The 25,740-nt window shown below is 34.9% G+C and overlaps 1 protein-coding gene across 1 annotated transcript in view; it reads right to left on the bottom strand.

Annotated features, from left to right (window-relative positions):
- IFT80 (intraflagellar transport 80) overlaps positions 1 to 25,740 on the bottom strand; it is a 107,608-nt gene that overhangs the window by 78,188 nt on the left and 3,680 nt on the right. The window contains exons 3-5 of the mRNA XM_069472997.1: positions 18,657 to 18,767; positions 15,009 to 15,077; positions 1,275 to 1,384 (exon numbers count right to left, since the gene is read on the bottom strand). Of these exons, the coding sequence (XP_069329098.1) occupies positions 1,275 to 1,384; positions 15,009 to 15,077; positions 18,657 to 18,767 (290 nt within the window). The remainder of the gene's footprint in view (positions 1 to 1,274; positions 1,385 to 15,008; positions 15,078 to 18,656; positions 18,768 to 25,740) is intronic.

Here is a 25,740-nt window from a genome sequence, read left to right as displayed (position 1 = left end):
AAAACACTTTTATACCTACTATAATGTGTTAATCTCCACCATCAAATCCCTTAACCATGACCTAATCAGTCTACAACCTTTTTCTGGCCTCCCTGGTTGATTAAAAGGTACGGATGGCATAATAACTCATAACAGCAGAATAACATCAATAGTAACAAGTACACTATATTGAGTGCTTACCATGTGCCAGGCACTGTCCTATACACTTTGCAATTTAATTCATTTAATCCTCAAAATTCTGTTAAGCAGAATATACAATTCTGTACACAGAATACATATATAGGTATATAAGTCACCTAGAAATTGTCACCAACTAAGAGATAAGAAGGTTCACATTCAAAGATATTTCAAAACTTGCCTAAGGTCACGTATAGGTAAGTGAAGACTTGAACCCAGGTGACTAATTCCAAAGCCTCTGTTCTTATTACCGAAAGTAAACAGTGTCATTATCAAAATGTAAAGAAAATCATTCTGTCTTTTAACACTGGTATCAAATAACAAAATCCTAGATAGAGGCTTAAAGGTTTTCCATTCATCGGTTCTACTCTGACCTGTATTAACTGCCACCACTGTTTTGCTGCTTTCGTGTGGTTCTCTGCCCTTTTTCTCACATTTCTGAACGAACAATCATTTTTCCTGTTTGCTGGGCTTAGAACAACCTTCCCTCCCTACCTTCGAGATTCGGCTCCTAACTTAACTCTTCTTCCTTTCTGAATAGTACAAAAGAAGATGTGAGCTCAACATTTATCCTTAAGATAAATATTCTCTATATAATTAGTATGGTCATATATACAAAATTTGTTCTAAGTATTATATTGACTCTTCCTCCACTCTAAAAATACTAAAAGAATCTTAGGCTCTTAGAGGGAGCTCAAGTGTTTGAACAGATGATGATGAGGATGATGACGATTTTTTAAAAAGTCTTAGCAAGCTCTTAAAGTTTTATGATTTAGTTCTGTTTTATCTCAAATCTATACATTTGAGGCTGACTGCTAAATTTAAAGATGCTTAGTTGTGCCAAATCATGTGACAATCTAGTGACTCAAAACATCTTTATGATTTACTGGTATAATGTGAGTTGGAACACAGGGAAAATGAACCTTGCTGGAAACATAAACAGATATTCCCAGTTCTGTAATAAAGGCCCATAAAACCACATACTTAAAGGCCTCAGACTGTAAAAAGACCACCCAGAAGAAAGGGACTCCTAAGCAAGTGCCCTCTATCTTAGCAGTCATGCAGAGCCAGAGAATTTACAAACGACTGAGAAGTACCTGTAAAATTTTAGCATTTGGTTGAAGAGGTTTAATGATCAGCTGCTTGCCTGCTGTGTAAAGAACCTTTTCTGAATCAGGGCCCCATGCTACTGAATACACTGGTATTCCTGTAAAAAAGAAGAGAAAAAAAAAAAACCTGATAAACTTTAATTATTATGCTTTATAAAAGGAGACATTGTTAAGAGGATCAAAAAAGCAACTTGAGGTGTCATTTTATTTCCTCTTTGTCCAGTGGACCTTTCAAATTGGAGTATAGCCTGAATACAGACAGGGTTAATATTTACCTTTGAAAATCTACTGTGAGCAGCTGACATACTATATTTTTAACTTAATTTGTATCTTGCTCAGAAAATATGGAGTTTTTAGAAATTCCAAATACTGTGCTATTGAAATAGAAAATAAAATAAATATACTTCAGTTTTTTAAGGATATAAAGAAATATCAGAAAAGTCATGGTTTATCATTTCCCCTCATCAACAGCCATCAGTATTTAAACTGACTCAATGCCTAAGGTAGCTTAAATTTTCCATATAAAAATACACATAGTATACTCACCTTACAGATTAATTCCCATTCCTGATGCTGCAACAGTCAACAGAACTTCCTCTCACCTGCTGCTTAAGCAGTAGACAAGGACAGAAATCATCTCATCCCAAAATGATTTATCCCTCCCTCCTATAAATTCATAAATGGCAAATCAAATATCAGATATGGGAAAGTTTTGCTATCTCTCAGGTTTGGCTTTAGCCTGAAAGTTTAGATAAAAAGGGCTCAAATGTCTTATAGGATAAAGTTGACTCTATTCCAGGGGAAAAGTGTAAGTTTGAGTCATTTACCACACTATAAACTACATTAAACTTGATACTGTTTTCAATTTCCAACAGGAATTTAAAGATGGTATTTTTTAACTCAATTACATTTAAGGATATTATTTCCTAACTTGATTACTTTCTAGGTTACCTAATATCTTCTGGAAGGCTATATTTTATGTGAGCCTAGTTTTAAAAAATGATTATCATATCAATTGAAAGCATTGGTTATAGAGTAGTAATAATCCAGTCACCTGGCTCAGCTACCTATTCATTAGGCAAGTGAATCAAATTATACAAATAATATATGAAATATTAACCCATTTATATTTATAAAACCAAGCTTTTAAAAATTGTCTAGGACTCCTAAATCGGACTATTGTATTAATACTAACTGACTTTCCATGAATGAATGAATGAACGAATCTTTTAGGAATTTACATTGTCAGTAAAATGAAATCTGAATTTGAGCAGTTATGGGCAATCAATAAGATTTAATTTTTTTTTTTTTAGCATGGGGTGCTGTTTGAGAGATTTAATTGCTTAATTAAATGAAAAACCCACCTAATGCTGTAATCAACAGGGAGTAAATTTCAGTAAGACAAATGCTTCTGTTCAAGTGGCACCTACTTCTATTGTGCCATTTTCTCCCTAATTAGAACATAATTCAATTATGAGCAAGTCCCAGTAGTTTATAGATGTTAGAAAGTCTAGTTTAAACCTAGTCTGAAAAAAAAAAAAAAATGGAAGCATGCCTTTCCATAGTTTAGGTTAGACATCATAAAGCATCTAAATATCGTGTTTAGTCAATGACATCTAGGACTGTTCCATATCAAAAGAACCCATGGAAATTCTTCTCAGTAAGATGACCCAATTCAGAAGGCATTCTCCTTCCTTTGTACTTAAAAAATACATTCTCTGGGAATATTTTCTGGGAGTAACCAGAAACTGACCTGGGCTTCAAAAGTAAATCTCCAAATGAACAATTTTAATAAACTCCCTAAAAAACTAAGTAAAAATTTCAAGTATTTCAAACGTGGTTCTTGGTAAGGACTGCAAAGCGGGGGCTACTTGTTAGCAAGGGTTGTAGAATTATAGGTGCTTTCTTTATTTCCATTGTTATAGTTATAATTTTTGTGCAAAAAGGTAAATTAATATATTTTAATTTATAGCCTATCAAATCTTCATGAATATATTCAGTAAAATTACACTTTTCTGAAGTGTATACAAAACTATGACAAACATCTCCCCTCAAGGAAATAATTCAGTAAATACAACTCCCATTGAGTTATACAGGATGTGACTTTAGGCCGTTAGTTGTGGTAAAAGGCACAGTTGGGGTACAGAATGAGGAACTAGGGACGCTTTCCTCTTAACTTTTAACATTTAATTTGTGGCCCCATTAAGTCAGCTAAGACACCATTTCCTTGTTTATAAATCTTTCTTCAGAATACTTATCTTCCCTCTGGGGACAAGAATACAATTTATTTCCTGCTTATCAAACAATTTTTTAAAAATAATAATGTCAAAGAAACAGGTATAACTTGTAGTATAAAACAAAACAAGCTTATAGAGGAAAAGTTAAATAATTCCTTTGTTATGATATGTGGTTTTTAACCATATTCCTTCAATAAAAATACAAACAATAGAAACAAACATGGAGTTCTTTATGGTAAATAAGCAACTAAAAACAAGATAAATAGCTAAGTCTCATTAGTTCAACTCTCCCTAACCACTAAAAATTTAAAATGGATATAATATCAAAAACTAAGCGATGTCTTCATTTTACTCATTTCTTACATTTATAATAAAATATTAAGTGTGAAACTACTATATATGTGAACATTTTCTTATCTAAAAGTAGATAAACTATTAAATACATAGCTATACAACTTCTAATTTGGGTGGCTCTGATGAAGATCATTATTTAAAGTGGATGAATTAGCTACACAAAGAAAACATTAATTTCTAATATGAGGAAATCCATCCCATAAGCATTTGAAACACATCTCTAATATTTTAAATGGTTTTAAAAAATATATTTATTAAAGCATGAATTATTCCCAGTGCTACACTTCACTTTGCAAAGTCAGCATGGAAATAATAAATTTAGCCTTCAGAGTGAATTACTCTAAAACAATGAGTTTAACAAATTATGTAACAAGATGTTATTAATATTAATTTCAACCTTAACAAAAATGGACAAAAACCAAAAAATAGTTTTATAATTAAACAATTTCTTGCTTTTTATATAGGGAATTTTTATTTATACTCCATTTCAGTTAAGACACCCAAAAAGATCTTGTTTTTCTGACTTTGTACACTAAAATCATGTGACCTTTTTGACATTTTTTAAGAAACCACATGCACCTGGGGTTGTGTTAAATGTCAGACCCTTATCTCTCTGTAAAACAAATTATCTAAATTCTTTCAACCTGTTGAAGGCATTTTAAACCACAGAAGAGGAGACAAAAATGTATTTCAATTGTTTTAAGGAAGTACATGGTCAAACATACCATGTTTTTCACATTCACACTATAAAAGTATCCCCTAAAATGTTGTTTTTATATGTTTTTAAGAATGCTTTGAAACAAACTGCTCACTACGATAATGAAACATTAGCAATCTTTGCCTTGAATACAATATAGGTCTATATTGAGTGAATATAAGTAAAGTACTTAGAGTCTGGCATTATAGAAGCCTATCTGTTAGCTACTACTACCATTACAGAAATTACTTTGTAATGCAATAAGCAACCCTTTGCCTACTATGTTATTCAAGGTAGTAAGCACCTTTTTTTTTTTTTTTGGTCAAATCATTAAGAATTCAAAAACCAAGAATGATTTCCCTTTCATTCTATTTGTAGAAGACACATATTAACAACAGGTAATCAAGTAGGATTTATTCCCAAAAAAGCAACTCCATGCTCCACAGTGATATAGGTCACAGAGTCAGTAAAAGAAAAAGTGTAAATAAAGGCATTTGTTTTTTTAGTTTGTATCCTCAACCACCTCTCCCTTGGGGGTGGCAACTTCCCCTATAACTTCACCTTTCACCTTTATGTAACTGCAACTGCTACCAATATTTACGCCAGAAAGCAGACTCACTGAAGTCTATCTTCCAATTTCTCAAGAGAAACAGGGAATCCACATTTGTATGTGAAATGTCTTGATTGTTAATATTGGGCCTGCACCATACTAGTAAGCCAGATTCAGCCCACAGGTCCCCTATTTATAACCTCTGATTTTCTAGAAAGTCCTTCATTTATGGATATGTGCTTCTAACCTGCCTTTCCAAATTTGGGAACTCTGACTGCATTTTCCCCATAAGAGTAAAAGAAGTAGCAATTTGGTTTCCAGATCCATCATACAGGTAAACGATGACACTAAACTAATAGCACTATTATCACCTAGCCTCTAGGATTAACAATGTTTATATTAAACAACTTATTCCAAGTTTCCACTTAAGACTCTGGAAAGTTCCAAATGGTGAATCCAAGGGTAGTAAAGGGGAAGGAAATGATTGGGAAGAATTTAAAGAAATTGAAGGAGCATGAAGAGGCCTTGGTGAAGGATCTTGGGAAAGAATTCAAATCTTCTATGATAGAAGAGGATCATAGGATCAAGATGATTGACAAGACACAGGTAGTGTCTTATCCATAGAGAGAAACCAGAATAGTAAACAGATACTCAAATTTAAACAGATTGTCTATAAGAGAATGCTAGGATTCACTAGGGAAGCGACGGAAGCACCAAAGTAGATAAGGAGAGGGTTTAAGGCAACTTACCCGGCTGGGGACTGGCTAACACCCAGGAGAGGATCCTAGATGTAGGGAAATAGTAAAGTAAAGCCTCCAGGGCTCCACACTCTGATACGAGCTTTTATGATCTTTGTTACAAGAGAATCCTCCAACCCACACAGCTCTTGGGCCTAACATAGGGAGCTGCCTGGAGATTGCATAGAGACATTGCTCCATAAAGGGAATCCACACAGAATCCCACAGGCATCTGAGCCTAGAGCAGCTTGAACTGGGCACCAATCTGAGAGCCTAGAAATTGGGGAACTGTGGGCATGCATACAGCCATTGCATACTCAATGAGGGCCAGAAGAGTCCAGGCACTCCCACATACCCTTGGGAAGGTCCCCATCATTCCACTGTGGGTTGCTGTTGAGACTGAGATGTGAGCAGACAGCATTTTCCACAGTTTCTTGCCCTCACTGCTTGCCTGGGTAGGGCCACAGACTTTCTGGTAGCAGGCCCAAGGTGCCATTTTGAAAATTTGACACTGGGCTGCCCCCTTCCCTCAGGCTGAGTTTGGGCTGATACAGCTGCAGCTCCTGACTGGCTGGGGAAGGGCAAGGAAACCAGGCTTTCCAGCATACATCCAGTATGGTGCCCACCATCATGCAACTGGCTGCTATGGAACTGAGTCTCAAACGAACTGCACTCCCACAGTTTCCTGCCAGCTCAGCCTGACTGAAAAGGGCCTCATCCTCTCTGGAGACAGGCCCAAGGTGCCATTTTGAGATTTTTAAAGCTGAGGAGGGACAAGGAGGCCAAACTCTCCTACATATACCTAGAACAATTCCCACTGCCCTATTACGGGCTTCTGTGAGACTTAGAAACACACAGAAGGCAATCCCCATGGTTTCTTGCCCATGCTGCTTGCCTGAAAGGAACTCCCCCTTCTTTGATTCCTATCTCACAGCCTACACCATTTTGAGAGTTTAACACTGGGCCATACCCCGCCCTTGGGTCTAGTTCAAGGTGAAGTGGCTGTAGCCACCACCCAGCCAATAAGGGACAGTGGAGACCAAGCTCTCCTAAGCACATTCAGGAAAATGGGCCCACCTTGTTACAGGCAGCTGTGGGACTCAGGACTGCCCTTCCCAACCCACTGTAGCTACTAGTAACACCAACACAGACCCAGTGAGTCCCAGTGAGTGGCTTTGCCACTGGTACTGCCACCCCTCCCACATCATACCAGCTACTTAGGGGCCTGAGAAACCACCCACATACCTGGGCCTCTGCTCCAAACTACTAGCTTCTGAGCAAGCCACCTGAAGGCCCAAGAATTGGCCCCTCAGGACACACTAACACTGCTGCCAGCATAATCTGCCCTGAGCCCTAAAATCAGGCATACTCAGCTGCTGCTTCTATCACTGGGGCCCAAAGATTGGCTAAATTGACATTAAAGTCCCCAGAAAAACTTCACCACAGCCTCAGCTAATAACTGTATCCCCTAAGCCACCAAGGAAATCACAGATACCGCTGACCCTGTGTACTGCCTGTGAAATCATACAAAGAACACACTACTGTAGGTACCCAAAATCAAAGCCAAAGTGTCTTCCTCAACCAACAACATATAAACATCTTCAGAGAAAAAATTTCCCCTTCAAAAGCAAGTTCAAAAAATTGGAATGAGCAACTGCTACATTAGATGCGCAGATATCAACAGAAAAACACAGGAAATGTGACAAAGCAAGGAAATATGATACCACCAAAGGACCATAACAATTGTCCAGCAATGGATCCCAATGAAAAAGAATAATAATAATAATGCCAGACAAAGAATTCCAAATATTGATTCCAAAGAAGCTTGATGAGATGCAAGAGAACTCTGAAAGCCAATACAAAGAAATCAATTCAGGATATGAATGAGAAATTTACCAAGGCGATAAATATTGATTTATAAAAAACAACAACCAGAAATTCTGGAGCTGAAAAATTCATTGAAGGAAATACAAAACACATATGAAACCTTCAAAAATAGACTAGATTAAGCATGAAAGAATCTCAGAACTTGAAGACAGATCTTTTGAAATAATCTAGTCAGACAAAAAAAAAGTAAAAAAGAATTAGAAAGAATGAGCAAAGCCTTCAAGATGTCTGGGACTACATAAAGCAACCTAACTTATGAATTATTGGTATTCCCAAGGGAGAAAAGAGATCAGAAAGTTTAGAAACCCTATTTAACAAAATAATCAATGAAAACTTCCCAGGCTGAGCAAGACAGTTAGACATTCAGATGGATAAGGCCCAACAATCCCCAGGCAAATACACTGCAAAAAGGACTTATCCACAGCATGTTATAATCAGAATGACTAAAGTTGAAGTGAAAGAATTTTAAAATTAGCAAGAGAAAATCGTCTAGTCACCTATGAAAGAAACCCCATCAGACTAACAGCAGACCTCTCAGCAGAAATCTTCTAGGCCAGAAGAGATGGATGGCATGTTCAACGTGCTGAAAGAAAAAAACAGCCAGTCAACAATTTTTATATCCTGCCAGAATAAGCTTCATAAGTGAAGGAGAAATAAAGTCTTTCCCAGAGAAGCAAATGCTGAAAGAATTTGTCACCAGTAGATTGGTCCTACAGGAAATGCTCAATGATGTCTTAAACATGGAAATGAAAGGTAAATATTCATCATCATGAAAACACACAAAAAGATAAAACTCAAAGGTCTAATAAAGCACTCACACAAAGGAATAAGAGAAAGGAATTAAATATGCCATAAGTTCAGCAAACCACAAAGACAAAAAGACAGAGAAAAAGAAACAAAGAATTTATAAAACAACTAGAAATCAACTAACTATATGATAAGAATAGAGTCTCACCTATCAATGTTAACCTTGAACATAAATGGATTAAATGCTCCACTTAAAAAATATAGATTGGCAGAATTGATTAAAAAAAATGATCTCACTATATGCTGCTTATAAAAAACTCACCTCACCCATAAAGACACGTATAGACTGAAAGTAAGAGGGTAGAAAAAGATATCCATGTAGCTAAACTTATATCAGATAAAACAGACTTTAAACCAGAAACAGTAAAAAAAGACAAAGAAGGTCATTATATAATGATAAAGGGATCAATTCAGCAAAAGGATATAACAATTCTAAATATGTATGTACCTAACATCAGAGCACCCAGATTCACAAAATAAATATACTAGACCTAAAGAAAGAGATGGACAGCAACACAATAATAGCAAGGGACTTAAACTCTTACTCCCCACTCACACCAACAGACAGATCATCAATACAGAAAATCAACAAAGAAACATTGGATTTAAATTGGACTTTGGACCAAATGGACTTAACAAACATTTACAGAACATTTCACCCAACAACTATGGAATATATATTCTTTTCATCATCACATTCTACAAGATAGACCACATTTTAGGACCCAAATCTTAACAAATTTTTAAAAATCAAAAATCATATCAACTATCTTAACTGCAATGGAATAAAGCTAGAAATCAATATGAACAGGAACTTCACATGCTACACAAATACTTAGAAATTAAATAACATGCTCCTGAATGATTACTGGGTCAATGAAGAAATAAAGATAGAAATTTAAAAATTTTTGAAACATCAAGGAACTAGAAAAATAAGAATAAACCAAACCCAAAGCTAGTAGAAGAAAAAAACAATGAAGATCAGAGCAGAACTAAATAAAATTGAGACAAAAAGAACAATACAAACAATTAACAAAACAAAAAGTTGCTTCTTCAAAAAGATAAACAAAATTGATAAACCACCAGCTAAACTAAACTAACCAAGAAAAGGAGAGGATCCAAATAAACACAATCAGAAATGAAAAAGGAGACAATACAACTGATACCACAGAAATACAAAAAGTCATCAGAGACTATTATGAACAACTGTACACTCACAAACTAGAAAACCTAGAAGAAATGGGTGAATCCCTGAAAACATACAACCTACCAAATTTGAGCCAGGAAGAAACAGAACTCCTGAATAGACCAAAAATAAGTAGCAAGATGGAATCTGTAATAAAAAAAAGTCCCAAGAAAAAAAGCTCAGAAGCAGACAGATTCACAGCCAAATTCTACCAGACATACAGTAAGAATTGGTGCCAATCCTACTGAAACTGCTCCAAAAAACTAAGAAGGAGGGAATCCTTCATACTACGATGCCAACATCACGCTGATACCAAAACCAGAAAAAGATGCAACAAGAAAAGAAAATTATAGAATATCTCTGATGAACATAGAGGCAAAAATCCTCAACAAAATACTACCAAACCAAATTCAACAGCACATGAAAAGGATAATTCACCACAATGAAGTGGGTTTCATCCCAGGGATGCAAGGGTGGTTCAACATATGCAAACTGGGCTGGATTCAATAGCTCATACTTGTATTCTGAGCACTTTGAGAGGCCAAGGTGGGAGGATCGCTTGAGGCCAGGAGTTCAAGAACAGAATGGGCAACAGTGAGACCTCATCTCTACAAAAAAATTTAAAATCAGCCAGGTGTGGTAGCATGTAACTGCAGTCCTAGCTACTTGGGAGGCTGAAGTGGGAGGATTGCTTGAGCCTAGGAGTTCAAGGCTGCAGTGAGCTATGATCAGGCCACTGCATTCTAGCCCGGACAAGAGAATGAGACCCTGTCTCAGAAAATAAATAAATAAATGTGATTCACAACATAAACAGAATTTAAAACTAAAACCATATGATCATCTCAATAGATGTAGAAAAAGCATTTGATAAAATCCAGCATCCCTTCACCATAAAAAACCCTCAAAAAACTCAGCATAGAAGGAACATATCTCAATATAACAAAAGCCATACATGACAAACCCACAACAAACATCATAATGAATGGGGAAAAGTTGAAAGCATTTGCTCTGAGAATTGGAACAAGACAAGAATGCTCACTGTCACCACATCTATTCAACATAATACTGGAAGTCTTAGCCAGAGTGATCAGGCAAGAGAAAGAAATAAAGGCCACATAAGTTGGAAAAGAAGATGTCAAATTATCTCTGCTGATGATATGATCTCATACTTAGAAAACCCTAAGGACTCTTACAAAAGATTCCTAGATTTGATAAATAAATTCAGCAAAGTCTCCGGTTATAAAATCAATGTACAAAAATCAATAGCATTTCTATACACCAAGAACAGCCATGATCAGAAGCAAATGAAGAACTTAATCCCATTACAATAGCTGCAAGAAAAATAAAATACCTGGTAATAAATTTAACCAAGCAGGTGAAAGATCTCTACAAAGAGAACTACAAATCACTAATGAAAGAAATTGCAGATGACACAAACAAGTGGAAAAACATCCTACACTCATGGATCCAAAGAATTAATATTGTGAAAATGATCACACTGCCCAAAGTAATCTTTAAATTCAATAAAATTCCCATCAAAATGCAAACATTGTTTTTCACAGAATCAGAAAAAACGATTCTAAAATTCATATGGAATCAAAAAAGAGCCTGGGCCGGGCACGGTGGCTCACGCCTGTAATCCTAGCACTCTGGGAGGCCGAGGCGGGTGGATTGCTCAAGGTCAGGAGTTCGAGACCAGCCTGAGCGAGACCCCGTCTCTACTAAAAAAAAAAAAAAAAATAGAAAGACATTATATGGACAACTAAAAATCTATATAGAAAAAATTAGCCGGGCATGGTGGCGCATGCCTGTAGTCCCAGCTACTCGGGAGGCTGAGGCAGTAGGATCGCTTAAGCCGAGGAGTCTGAGGTTGCTGTGAGCTAAGCTGACGCCACGGCACTCACTCTAGCCTGGGCAACAAAGTGAGACTCTGTCTCAACAACAACAACAAAAAAAAAAAAAAAAAAAAAGAGCCTGAATAGCCCATGCAATCCTAAGCAAAAAGAACATAACTAGAGGTATCACAGTACCTGAGTTCAAATTATACTACAAGGCTATAGTAACCAAAACAGCATGGTACTGGCATAAAAGCAGACACATAGATCAATGAAACAGAATACAGAATGCAGAAATAAAACTATACACCTACAATCAACTCATTTTTGACAAAGCAAAAAAAACGAAAAACAGACACTGGGGAAAGGACATACTATTCAATAAATGTTACTGGGAAAATTGGGTAGCTATATGTAGAGAAGAATGAAAGTAAATGCCTATCTCTCACCACATACAAAAATTAACTCAAGATAGATTATAGGCCTAAATATAAGGCCTGAAACAATAAAAATTCTAGAAGACAACCTAGGAAAAACTCTTCTGGACATTGGCCTTATCAAAGAATTTATGACTAAGACTCCAAAAGCAAATGCAATAAAAACAAAAATAGTCAAATGGGACTTAACTAAACTACAAAGCTTCCACACAGCAATAGAAATAATCAAAAGAGTAAATAAACAACCTATAGAATGGGAGAAAATATTTGCAAACTATATGTCCAACAAGGACTAACATCCAGAATCTACAAGGAACACAAACCACTCAAGAAGAAAAAAACAAACTCCATTAAAAAGTACGTAAATGACATGAACAAGAATTTTTCAAAAGAAGATATACAAATGGCCAAAAAATGCTCAACATCACTAATCATCAAGGAAATGCAAATTAAAACCACAATGAGATACCATCTTATTTCAATTAGAATGGCCATTACTAAAAACTCAAAAAACAATAAATGTGGGGCTTGGATACAGTGAAAAGGGAACACTTATACACTGTTGGTAGGAATGTAAACTAGTACAAACTCTATGTAGATTTCTCAAAGCACTAAAAGGAGATGTACCATTTGTTCCTGCAGTCCCACTACTGGCTATCAAAAAGACGTAATGCTACAATTCACAATTGCAAAAATATGGAATCAACCTAAGTGCTCATCAATTGATGAGTGAATAAAGAAAATGTGGTATGTATATATACCACGGAGTACTACTCAGGAACAGGAAAGAATGAATAATGTCTTCTGCCACAACTTGGATGGAACTAGAGGCCAATATCCTAACTGAAGTAACTCAGGGAACAGAAAAATAAATGCTGCATGTTCTCACTTATAAGTGGGAGCCAAACTATGGCTACAGAAGGGCACACAGAGTGGTACGATGGACACTGGAGACTCGAAAGAGGGGAGAGGGAGAGGGATGAAAAATCACCTGTGGGGTACAAAGTACAGTTTTGGGGTGATGACCAGATTTCACCACTATACAATGTATGCATGTAATGGAACTCAACTTGACCTGCTAAATCTATTAAAATAAAAAAAAAAAAAACAAAGGAAAGAAAAAAGTCTCTTCTATGGTACCTAGTGAGATAAGTTTTCAGAATTTCTCTGAAGATCTGTTATCTGTGAGCAACAAATTATTAGAAAAAAGAGAAAGGAAAGGGAAAAAATGGCTGAGTTTAGTGACTCCTGCCTATAATGCCAGAACTTTGGGAGGCCAAGGCAGGAGGATTACTTGAGGCCAGGAATTAGAGACTATTCTGGGCAACATAGCAAGACCCTATCCCTAGTAAATGGTAAAAAAAAAAAAAAAAAAAAAATTATCCAGGCATGGTGGCACATGCCTGTAGTCCCAGGTACTTGGAAGTTTGCGGTAGGAGGATCCTTTGAGCCCACAGATTTGAAGGTGCAGTGAGCTATGATTGTGCCACTGCACTCCAGCCTGGGCTGTTCAGAGCGAGACCCTGTTTACCTAAAAATAAAAATAAAAAATAATAAGAAGAAGAAAGTAAAAAGGGGTATGTCTCAGCAGCAGCAACAGTTGAAAAGAACTGCAGCCTCAGCACCACAACTTGAATTTCTTGCACTTCTTCCAAGAGGCCAGTGGTCTCTGGAAGAATTCTGTCAATTGCTCATTAAGTCATTATCACTAAGTGAGAATGTCAAATAATTAGCCTTAACAGAAAAATCTACAAACTCGAAAGTAAATTCCCATGTCTACTAGAAGATTAAAGTAAGATTTACTTTCTAAAAGTACATTTTATTAAAAGTAACAATAAATTGACTTTTTCTTTAACTGAAATTCATCTATGAATGCTTCTATGAACTCTAAATTTTCTACTCATGGATAAATATCAATTGGAGATGATCTATAGCAAACATTTAATCTCAGAAAAGAAAAACTTCCTAGTATGTCTGTTTAACTTTGCTAACATTCTGTCAATATGTAGCTAAAGAAATGTAAATCGTTTGAACGTTATCTTAAGGGTAAACATGGTTTTTAAAGTGAAATCTGGAAACTTTTGGCAGTCAGTTATTAAAGATGCTTCACAGTATAACTTTATCATATAATTCTGAAGAATAGTTTGCAAGTTTTTTTGGCAACCTGTCTCTAAAGATCAGTTGATACATGCTCAGGTAAAAATTAAAACTGTTTTACTGTTTCTAGGTAGGCCAGGCATAGTGGTGTACACCCATAGTCCTAGCAACTTGGGATGCTGAGGTGAGAGGATCACTTGAGCCTGGGAGTTTCAGACCAGCTTGGGCAATGTTAGGGCGACACCATCTCAAAAACAAAACAAAACATCTAATTAGGAAAATTAATCTGTCACACAGAAAAAAATCATATATAATCTGAATCCCAACAGGAATGACCACTGGATTGACTTTATGGCCACTTCTTTCTATTAGCACGGAAAACTGAGATGTTCCTCTAAATAGTGTGGTTTACCAAGTTTCAGCTCAGCAGCACGTCTATTCCCCTCCATTAGTATAGAGATCAAACATAAAACATAATTTGGAAAGAGTGCTAATATCATGAAGTTATTGGGGCTTCTTAAGTAAGGAGATACTCAATGTCTTTTCTGACTATGATTTACTTAACTAGACACCAAACCCTATTCTATAGAAGATATGCTTCAAATGCTTCAGAATTATTTTTTTAAAACTATTTAGCCTGTAACTGCCTTTATATAGATTTGCCAATGTAAAGTAAAAGCCTTTTAGTATTTCTTATATTTCCTAGCCTGAATAATATGGTTACTGTGGTCCATCAGGCATCAGGCATCACAGAAAGTAAGAAGAAAAAGTATAAATAGAAATAAGAGATTTCAGGTTTTGAACTTGACCAAAGTCACTCTCAATTACTATATTAAATGTTAAGGCATTTTTGTATTTTACAATTGTCAAAAATAAAATTATCAATTCTAAAACATACCTTGCTGAGCTAAAGTTGATCTAAGCATCCCAGTCTTTGACCAAATTTTTATTTGTCCATCTTCTCCAACTGTACAGGGAAAAAATTAATTAATACTTTTATCTATAGAAAATAAATTTGAACATTAAATTTGCACACAAAATCAACAGTATCTATATTATTGCATATTTAAAATTCAGATACAATTAACTTTAATTAAATGACTGAGTGCTTTACAACCTTTAAATTTAATAGAAATTACTTTGAAACAACCTTATCAAAGTAGCCTTACTTTCATAACTAAAATTTTTTTTTCCTTCAATCTTAGAAGACTTATGAGTATATTATTCAAATAATGTTTCCACTGTCACTGCAATCTCCATCATAGAATTCTAAGAAAATTGTTTTCAGTGTAATAAGAAGTGCTGTAGCCATATTTCAGTGAGTTGGGAACTGAATATGGTGAGGTAATAGACTACTCTTTTGAACAGCTAGGTTAAAAAGGGAAGAAAGAAAGAAGATGTTGTAGCTAGAGAAAGTTGTTTGTTAAGGGAGGGATTTTTATTTCTTTCTTCTTAATTTTTAACATGAGTGATGTATGAACACATTTATATGCTGACAAAGAAACCACTGGAAAAGTAGAGGTTAAAGATATAGGCAGGAGAAGGGACAATTCACTGAGAAAAGTCCTAGAGAAGGCCCAAAAGGATAGGTATGACGGTTTTGTTTGTTTTGAAAATATTAAGGGGATCCAAATGTTTTCATTACGTGGATAGCTTTCATGATGCTTAAGTCACGGCTGTTAGTGTGCCCATCATCAAAATGGTGTTCATTGTATCTAATAAGTAGGTTTTTACCCCTTCCCCCCTCCTTGATTTCCAATGACTTTTACTTCTCTCTGTGCCTATACGTGCTCATCGATTAGTTCCAAATTAGAGAATACATGTGTTTGTTTTTCCATTCCTGAAATAATTCACTTAGGATAATGGTCTCCAGTTCCATCCAAATTTCTGCAAAAGACATTAATTCACTCCTTTTTATGGCTGAGTAATACTTATGGCATATATATATATACCACATTTTGTAAATACACTCATGAATTGATTGGCACACAGGTTGATTCCACATCTTTGCGACTGTGAATTGTGCTGCAATACACATTCAAGTACAGGTGTCTTTTTGATAAAATGACTTCTATTCCTTTGGGTAGATACCCAGTAGTGGGATTGCTGGGTCCAATGGTAAGTCTATATTTATTTCTTTGAGGAATCTCCATACTGTTTTCCATAGCGGTTGTACTAATTTGCAGTCCCACCAACAGTGTATAAGCATTCCGTTCTCTGTGCACCCACTTCAGCATCTATTGTTTTTAGACTTTTTAATAACAGCCATTCTGACAGAGATAAGGTGATATTTCATTGTGGATTAAATATGCATTTCTCTAATGATTAGTGATGTTGAGTATTTTTTCATATTTTTGTTGGCCATTTGTCTAACTTCTTTTGAAAAACTTCTGTTATGTCTTTTGACCACTTTTTAATGGGGTTGTTTTTTTCTTGCTGATTTGTTTGAGTACTTTGTAGATTCTGGATACTAGCCCTGTATTGGATGTATAATTTGTGAATATTTTCTCCTATTTTGTAGGTTGTTTATTTGCTCTGTTGATTATTTCCCTTGCTGTGCAGAAACTTTTTAATTTAATCAAGTCCCATTTATTTACTTTTGTTGTTGCTGAAATTACCTTTGAGGTCTTAGTAATAAGTTCTTTGCCAAGACCACTGTCTAGAAGAGTTTTCCCTACACTTTCTTCTAGAATTTTTATGGTTTCATGCCTTACATTTACGTCTTTTATCCATCTTGAGTTAACTTTTGTATATGGCAAGAGATAGGGGTCCTATTTCATCCTTCTGCCTGTGCCTATACAGTTTTCCCAGCACCATTTATTGCACAGGGCTTTCTTTCCTCAGTGTATGTTTTTGTCTGGTGTGTTGAAGATAAGTTAGTTGTAGGTATATGGTTTTATATCTGGGTTCTCTGTTCTGTTCCATTGGTCTATGTCTCTACTTTTATACCAATACCATGCTATTTTGGTTACTATAGCCCTGTAGTATAAGTGTGGTAGTGTGATGCCTCCAGATTTTTTCTTTTTGCTTAGGATTGCTTTGGCTATTCAGGCTCTTTTTGGTTACAAATGAAACACAGAATTATTTTTTCCAGATCTGTGAAATATGACATTGGTATTTTGATGGGGATTGCCTTGAATCTGTAAATCACTTTGGGCAGTATGGACTTTTAATAATGTTGATTCTACCGATCCATGAGCATAATATGTTTTTCCATTTGTTTGTGTCATCTATGATTTCTTTCATCAGTATTTCATACTTTTCCTTATAGAGATCTTTCACCTCCTTGCTTAAGTATATTCCTAATATTTTATTTTCTTTGTAGCTATTGTGAATGGTATTAAGTCTTTGATTTGATTCTCAGCTTGACTGTCATTGGTATATAGAAATGCTACTGATTTGTGTGCACTAATTTTTGTAACCTGACACTTCAGTGAATTTATTTATCAACTCTTGGAGTCTTTTTGTGGAGTCTTTGGGATTTTTCTAGATACAAAATTGTATCATCAGCAAGAAAAGTGATAGTTTGACCTCCTCTTTCCTAATTTGAATACCCTTTATTTCCTTCTCTTCCCTGATTGCTCTGGCAAGGACTTCCAGTACCATGTTGAATAGAAGTGGTAACAGTGCAGATGGTATGGTAGTTTTAAAACATATCTACAAATTCTTCATTATTCTTCCTTTCAAGAGGTGCAGTTTAATTCCCTTCTCTTTCAGTATGGGCTGTACTTAGTGACTTTCGTCTAACAAACAGAATGTAACGAAAATTATGGAGTATGACTTCTGAGTGTGCGTCACAAAAGATACTGTAGCTTCTCTCTTTCTTTCTTTTTGTTCACTGGGAGAAGCCAGCTGTCATGCTGTATTAATAAAAACACTTAAGCAGCCCTATGGAGAAGACCATGTGGCAAGGAATTATGGTCTCCTGCCAAAGCCAGAGAGGAACTAAGGCCTCTTGCCAACAGCCATGTGAATAAGCCATCTTGGAAGTGGATTCTCCAAACCCTAGTCAAGGCTTCAGCCCCATTCAACAACCTTACTGGAACTTCATGAGAGACTCTGAGTTAGACAGAACCACCTACCTAAACTGCTCCCTAACCCACAGAAACTGTCAGATACTGTATGTTTGGCATTTTAAGGCACTAACCATTGGAGTAATTTGTTATGCAGCAATAGATAACTAATGCAATAGGTGAAGATAAAGCTCTTTGGAGTAGGGCAGGGGATAGAAAAGAGACAGAAGGGGGATAAAATGAGAATATTTTAAATTTTAGAATTTTAAAGAATTACAACTTTTACTTATCACATATTTGACCACTTCTAAAGCTTTCTTTTATAGGATAGTCTCCAAAAATAATATAAGAAAACTAACAATTAATATGACATGCTGAGTTATAACATTTACATAGTGGTCTAGATAAATACTATGCCAATTATTTGCTATTAGACAGTAAAAGACAATATTGTACAACAAAAATATTCTGTTTCTTTGGAAATTTTTCTTTAAAAAAATTCATGTCAAATTTTATTTTTGCAAATAACTTACCTGTAACTAATGCTGTTCCTTCATAATTCCATCTTCCTGCAAGTACAGCTCCACAGTGAGCTTCTACACTTTTTTCCACTCTTCCTAACTTGGATATCAGATGAAATTTACCTAAAAGAAATTACATTTGAAAAATCTATTTTATTAAATTAATTTATTGAATCAACAAACATAAGTTGAGTACTTACTACTAGACTAGTTATAGTAACTAGGCACTGGAGGCATAAGAGCAAATAATATAATTATTCTTAATCTCCAGGAACAAACAAATCTATTGGAAAACAGACACGAAAAAAGAATTGTAAACCTTGAAACAAGTAGTATAATAGACATAAGTAGTGCTATTATAGTTCAGAGGGACAATAAAACTCTGCTGTCATACATATGGTTGGGGGGAGTGTCAAGGGAACTGTCAAGAAAGCCTTCTATTTAAGCAGAGTTTTATGGTCGTGACTTTTTTAACAGGCTATAGAAAAGTTAAAAAAAGTATAAAGAAGAAGAACCAAAATAATAAAATGAATAGTCCCAGGTTTTAAAATACTTGCCTTACACTGTGCTAGGTGTAGACAAAAAGTAGGCCACTTAATTGCTGTCCTCAAAAAGGACATATATAGGCAAAAAGTAAAAACCTTATAACTTCCTAAAGGCCATAAGCAAATTATATGTGATATCAATGGGACAAATCAACTGTGCAAAGAATAAGTGATAAAAGAGGCTAGGCGCAGTGGCTCATGCCTGTAATCCTAGCACTCTGGAAGGCCAAGGCGGAAGGATCGCTTGAGGTAGGCAGTTCGAGACCAGCCTGAGCTAGAGTGAGACTCCATCTCTACAAAAAATAGAAAGATTAGCCAGCATGGTGGCTCACGCCTATAGTCCCAGCTACTCAGGAGGCTAAGACAGGGGGATCACTTGAGTCCAGTTTGATATTGCAGTGAGCTATGATCACACCACTGCACTCTAGCCAGGGCAAGAGAGCAAGACTCTATCTCTACTTACCAAAAAAAAAAAAAAGTGATAAAAGAATATAAGAAATAATCAGCGTGGCTTTTGAATGATCATTAAGTCTAGTAATATGTAGCTAATAATAAAATAATAAAATTACAGTGCTATGGTTCGAATATGACCCCCCAATTTCATTTTGAATATGTCGCCCAAAGTTCATGTGTTAGAAACATAATCTTCAATGCAACAGCGTTAAGAGGTAGGACCTTTAGCAGGGGATTAGGTCACGAGGGCTCTGCCCTCATGAATGAATTAATGCTGTTATCAAGGATGTGGGTTAGTTATTACAGGAGAGAATTCCTGATAAAAGCATGAGTCCAGCCCCCTTCCCTCTTTCAACCTCTCTCACCATCTTCCTTCTGCCATGGGATGATGCAGCAAGAGGGCCCTCACCAGATGCTGAGCAGATGACAGTACCATGCCCTTGAACTCCCCAGGCCCCAGAACTGTGGGCCAAATAAATATGCTTATTATAAATTACCCTATCTCAGGTATTCTGTTATAACAGCACAAAATTGGCTAAGACATACAGTAAAACTAGAAACTTCTCCCCAAATCAAAAAAATATGTTTTTCTCACAATAAAAGAATAACATAGCTGCCTCATCAAATTTTGGCTCAGAGGATTTATTTTGTTTAAATTCACTTTCACTTATGACTTTTCAAGATTGTAACCTAACATTAACAATTCATTAAAAATATATTTAAGTCAGATGCCTAAGATAGCTTTAAAACATTTAATACCTCACACCCTGTGCCACCTACCCATTTCCACCAACAAAGTCATTTCCTTTTTTCTATACACAGCACACTTTAATTGGAGCTCTGGTGTAGCATTTTTTACTGGGCTGTGATTCCTTTCAGGACAGGAGACCATGTCTTTGTCATATTTTTATTTGGAGTAATGTATTTACATAATCAGCATTTGTTAAATTTAACCAACTCAGAAACCAAAAAATGGCCTACTTTGACTTTCCTTACTCTCTCATTTATTTTGATGGCTTTCTTCACCCATTATTCATTTTCTATGCTCTTAACAATAAGCTACCCTTTTCTTTCATCTAACCACCCACTAGCTCCATCTACTTTTTACCATATCTTCCTTTTAATTTTATGTTTACTGCTGGGTCATTTTTCTAATGTAACAAGATTACTTTGAATTTGTGCTATTATTACTCTCTTTATGAGACTAAATTAAAATTAATTTGGATATACTTTTTTAATGCATTGCTTTACAGAGAAAATAAAAGGGGGAAACTCTCAAAAAAGGAAACTGTAAAGATGACATATAGTAAGGGGGAAGCTAATCATGTGGCCATTATTTACTTTATACAGGTCTGTTTCAATAAATATTAGCATACTACCTGGCACATAATATCCACATAATTGCTGTACATAATGAATGAATCCATTACTAAAGAGATAAGCCAAATAACTCCTAATCGGAAATGTGGAGTCCAGAAATTGTCTTTCAACCTACTCCATTTTTTAGAAATTTTATGTTTTAGATCACTGATATTTCTTATTCTAAAATACCTAATATTGATTTTTCTGACAAGTGCTAAAATTACTCTTGCTTCCCATAACCTCACAGAAGACATATCCTGGGACAACTGAGGTCATTTTTTATTAGATTTGGCACCCAATAAATCTTTGGCCTCTGTATTTTGTCTGATTGTCATAAATTGTTTAAACAGCAAGGTAAAGTATAAACATAAAATTTATAATCAAATATTTAAAGCCCATAATTATCCATTTAACTATTTTGGTTCTTATTCTCTATAACTTTTCCAGCTTTTCTGTAATGTTTTTAAAATGCAAAACCAAAACTAGAGATCAATTAATTTATTTCCAGTTACTTGCTAGGGGTTGGAGTTGGAAAGAGAATGTAACCAGGATGATTCATTTATCCATTTATTAAACAAGCAATAGATGATATGGATTAAAAAGATGGATATTTCAACCCTGAGGAGTAAAATTAATCTTTTGTTATATAATAAAAAATAAACCAATCCAAACTAAAAAGAGGAAAAAGTTACAAATGAGAAAAGGAACAGAAAAAGTAGAGTTTTAAAATATATGAAATACATTTTTAAAAATTAAAAATGCCTTACGAAATGTCCATGGGAACGTGAGAAGATTTGGAAGAGGGTGTTAGGAAAAAGGGCACACAAGTACTTTTGCAGACTGCTTAATAGCGGGAACATTTTGGCAATGGTTGTGAAAAGTCACAAACAGATTGTAATGGCTAACTTCTGATACAAAAAAAAATGAATATACAAATTTTAAAATGGACATATTAACCAATAATAGAATGTGTGAATTATTTTAAGATATCTAATACAATGTAAAAAAAATTAACTTTCACTAAATATAATTTAAGGAGTGTTTAATGTCTTTACAAAAGGTTTTATACCAAAATTCCTTTACATGGAAGTTCCCCTGGTACATTTTAAATATTTCAATTAAGTTTTTCACCAGGAATTGTGGCTCATGTCTGTAATCCTAGCACTTTGGGAGGCCAAGGCAGAAGGATCACCTCAGGAGTTCGAAACCAGCCTGGGCCACATAATGAGACCTCATCTCTAAAAAAATTTTAAAATTAGCTGAGCATGGTGGCTCACACCTGCAGTCCCAGGTACTTAGGAGGCTGAGGCAGGAGGATTGCTTAAGCCCAGCAGTTTGAGGCTGCAATGAGCTATGATGGCGCCACTGTACTCCAGCCTGGGAGACAGAGTGAGACCATGTTTCTAAAAAATAAACAAATAAATAATTCAACTATTTTTATATGTAAATCTTTAACAAATTGTTAAAGAAACATCTCTAAAAGGTACTATACAGCTTCATGAATATTTAAAAAGAGGAAATAATGTTGAAGAGAAAAATATTGGTGAGACAAAATACTTGGCAAAAGTCTGCTCTGTGTACTTCAGGACCTGCCCCAAATCTCAGAGATTTTTTTTTTTTTTCCAGTGTTGTCATTAATACAGAAGAGGGAAGGAGGCAGACAAAGGGAACACTGGAAGAATGACGAACAAATTCAAAAACTGTTACTTCCTTCTCTGCCATCCTGGAGGGAGAAAAACCAAGAAGATAAAGTTGGAGAAAATGAGAAAACAGAAACCCTTAAACAATGAATTAAATCTTGAAGGAATTTTTTTTTTAAGTATTGGGTTAACATCATGCAAGACGTACAAGTTCTAGAGATCTGCGTACAACAATGTGCTTATAGTTAATACAACTATACAGTACATTTAAAAATTTAAGGGAGTAGATCTCATGTTACGTGTTTTTTTTCTACCACAATTTAAAAAGTATTTGGTTAAAAAAAGAACATGTATTGATATGTAAAATGTCCTCACATGTTTATGTGGCAGGAGAAACCATGACCACCTTCCAATGGCATCTACCTTCTTTGAAACTTTATTTTTTATTTCTGGATGCTGCTTTCTGTCTCACCCTTCCACTTCTTTTCTTTGCTCTATCTTCCTTTTTTCCCATACTCTCACAAGATCCCAGATATTCTCCCATCCTAGCCTAAGAGAAAATACTCAACTACTCTACTTTGGTTCTCTCTTCTCCTTACATCTAGTTGTGGTATGTTATCTTATTTTTTTCTTTGTTTAGTAAACCTAAAAATAAAGCCAAATGTTAAAGTTTCTCGAGTCTTAATATATTTCCCTTGTTACTCTTGCAAATTTATCTTTTAAATTACATTTGTTTTACTTTAGATTTTTTTCTTATCAGAAAGTGTTTTATGGAAAGCCAATGTGAAACAGATACCCAAGCAATCATTCTTTAATTACGTGTGAATACATAATGTTAAAAATTCAGGGAAACACTTGGACAACAGAAATTACCAGGACTAATTATGTTTACTGTCCAAATTCACCAGATAAAAGTGAATCCTCATATACTGTTGAGTTTAAACGAAAAAATGTAAACAAAATATATGGTATGCTACCTTCTGTAATAAAAAATGAGAAATGAGAAAATATACATCTATTTGTTTATTTCTGCCAAAGGAAACATAGGAAGGACAAAGCAGAACCAAAGAGATTCATTACCTACCGGGAATCAATAGAAACAGGGTGTATGGGATTGAGTGCATGAGGTTAGTGACATTTTTCTCAGTATATTTTTTTAATATAGTTTTGACTTTGTGGAAGCATCCATGTTAATGTTTTACGTATCTAAAAAATAATCACATCAGTAAGATGGCAAACAGGGAGACCTTAAGTGGAAAACAAATAGAAATACATATGCCTACCTACATTTCAAATGAATAACATAAACACACTTAGGCAGGGGGGCAATGCAAGTAACTTTTGAACACAAGACTTTGACTCTATATCCTCAGTCTGAAGATAGAAACAACAGTAAACAAATATTGAACTCTAATTAGATTAATTTTTAGGCAGTATGGGTTAGCAATTCTGAAACTACTGTGTATTATAGAATTAAACAAATGAACAAATATATTGAGAGTAATGGGAACCAGATTTTCTACTGTTTCCAAGTACAGAAAAAGGAAAGACTAGAATTAACCCTGTGGTGCTGAATTAGAATTTGTAGTATCAGAATGAACTCATGGCTTTTAATACAAATAGAAAGACATAGAGACATAGTAACAGATATGCATTTTTTATACACATTCATATTAATAGTTCTCGGCTCTGTCTGCTGAAACGGCCTTGAAGCAAATACATCCTACTGGAATGAGCACAGCTAGCACTGTTATCTTGTTTTTTAAATACCTCTAACCAACAGAAAAAGAACAGGTCTCCTTGGAAAATGGCTGATTTGGGGACTGGGACTAAGGAAGTACAAAATAAGCCTAGAATATCTTGTGCCAACAAGGAAGTACTCAAAAAATGATGAGGACACATACAAAAAAAAAGATCATTGGCTGGATTAATGGGGACACACTGGCCAAATATGGGACAATTTTAAATCAAAATTTTAAAATGATAATAATAGAATATTCATGAAATAAAATAAAAATCTATGAGTCTAACCTGACCAAACAAACAAATAAATAAATGGCATGGGACAGGAAGCTCTTCTTGGAGTAGAATATCAACTAATCAATATGGAAGGAACAATAGATTTAGAAAAATCACCATTTGGCAAACTATCTAAGTTATAAATGATTCAGCCAAGAATCATCAATAGACACTAAGAGACTGGGAGGAAGTTTGATGAGGAAGAGAATATTTTTATATAGTCTCAAAGTATTCTCTCACAAATTATTTATGAAAAGGAAAAAATAGTAAATTCACAGTGGATTAATTTAATGAATACTTACCAAGTAATTAGAGTTACCATCACCAATAATGGGTTAAACCAACATCATGAATCTCCCAATCTGATGCTCTGAGTATTCCTGCTAAAATCGTGTAAATTGAATCTAATTGCGATGATACATTAAACACAAATTGGGGGACATTCTATAAAATAACAGGCCTATATTCTTCAAAACCATCAAGATCATAAAAGTAAGACTGAGGAGGTGTTCCAGATAAAAGGAAGTCAAAGAGACATGACAAAAGCAATGTGTTATCCTGTACTACCAAAAACAAATTTCTACAAAAGACATTATTAGGACAATTGTTAAAATTTAAATATGAACTGTAGATTATATAATAGTATTGCATCAATGTTAGATTTTCTGATTTTGATCAATGTATTATGGCAATATAATAGAAAATCCTTATTCTTAGGAAATCAACTGATGTATTTATAGTTAAAGATGTATGTCTGCAAATTACTCTCAAATCTTCCAGGAAAAAAAAATTATGTTTATGTGTGTACAGAAAGAGAGAAAGGAGAGCCAATGGTAAAGTATAAAAGACAAAATATTAAACTAGTGAATCTGGATAAAGAACACACAAGAATTATTTGTACAATTCTTGTAACTTTTCTGTAAATGTTAAATTATATTCAAGATAAAGAATTTTTTTTTAAGTCAAGCTTTTACATTATCATGTGAGGTAACTAAATTCTAGCTGTGATTTAGAGCCAGTCTTCTAAGCACGAGGTACTGCCCCAAGGGCTTTCATACATACATCTCATTTAATCAA

The sequence above is a fragment of the Eulemur rufifrons genome, chromosome 7 (assembly GCF_041146395.1).
Source record: "Eulemur rufifrons isolate Redbay chromosome 7, OSU_ERuf_1, whole genome shotgun sequence".
NCBI classification, from domain to species: Eukaryota; Metazoa; Chordata; class Mammalia; order Primates; family Lemuridae; genus Eulemur; species Eulemur rufifrons.
This window is presented reverse-complemented; position numbering and strand designations above follow the sequence as displayed.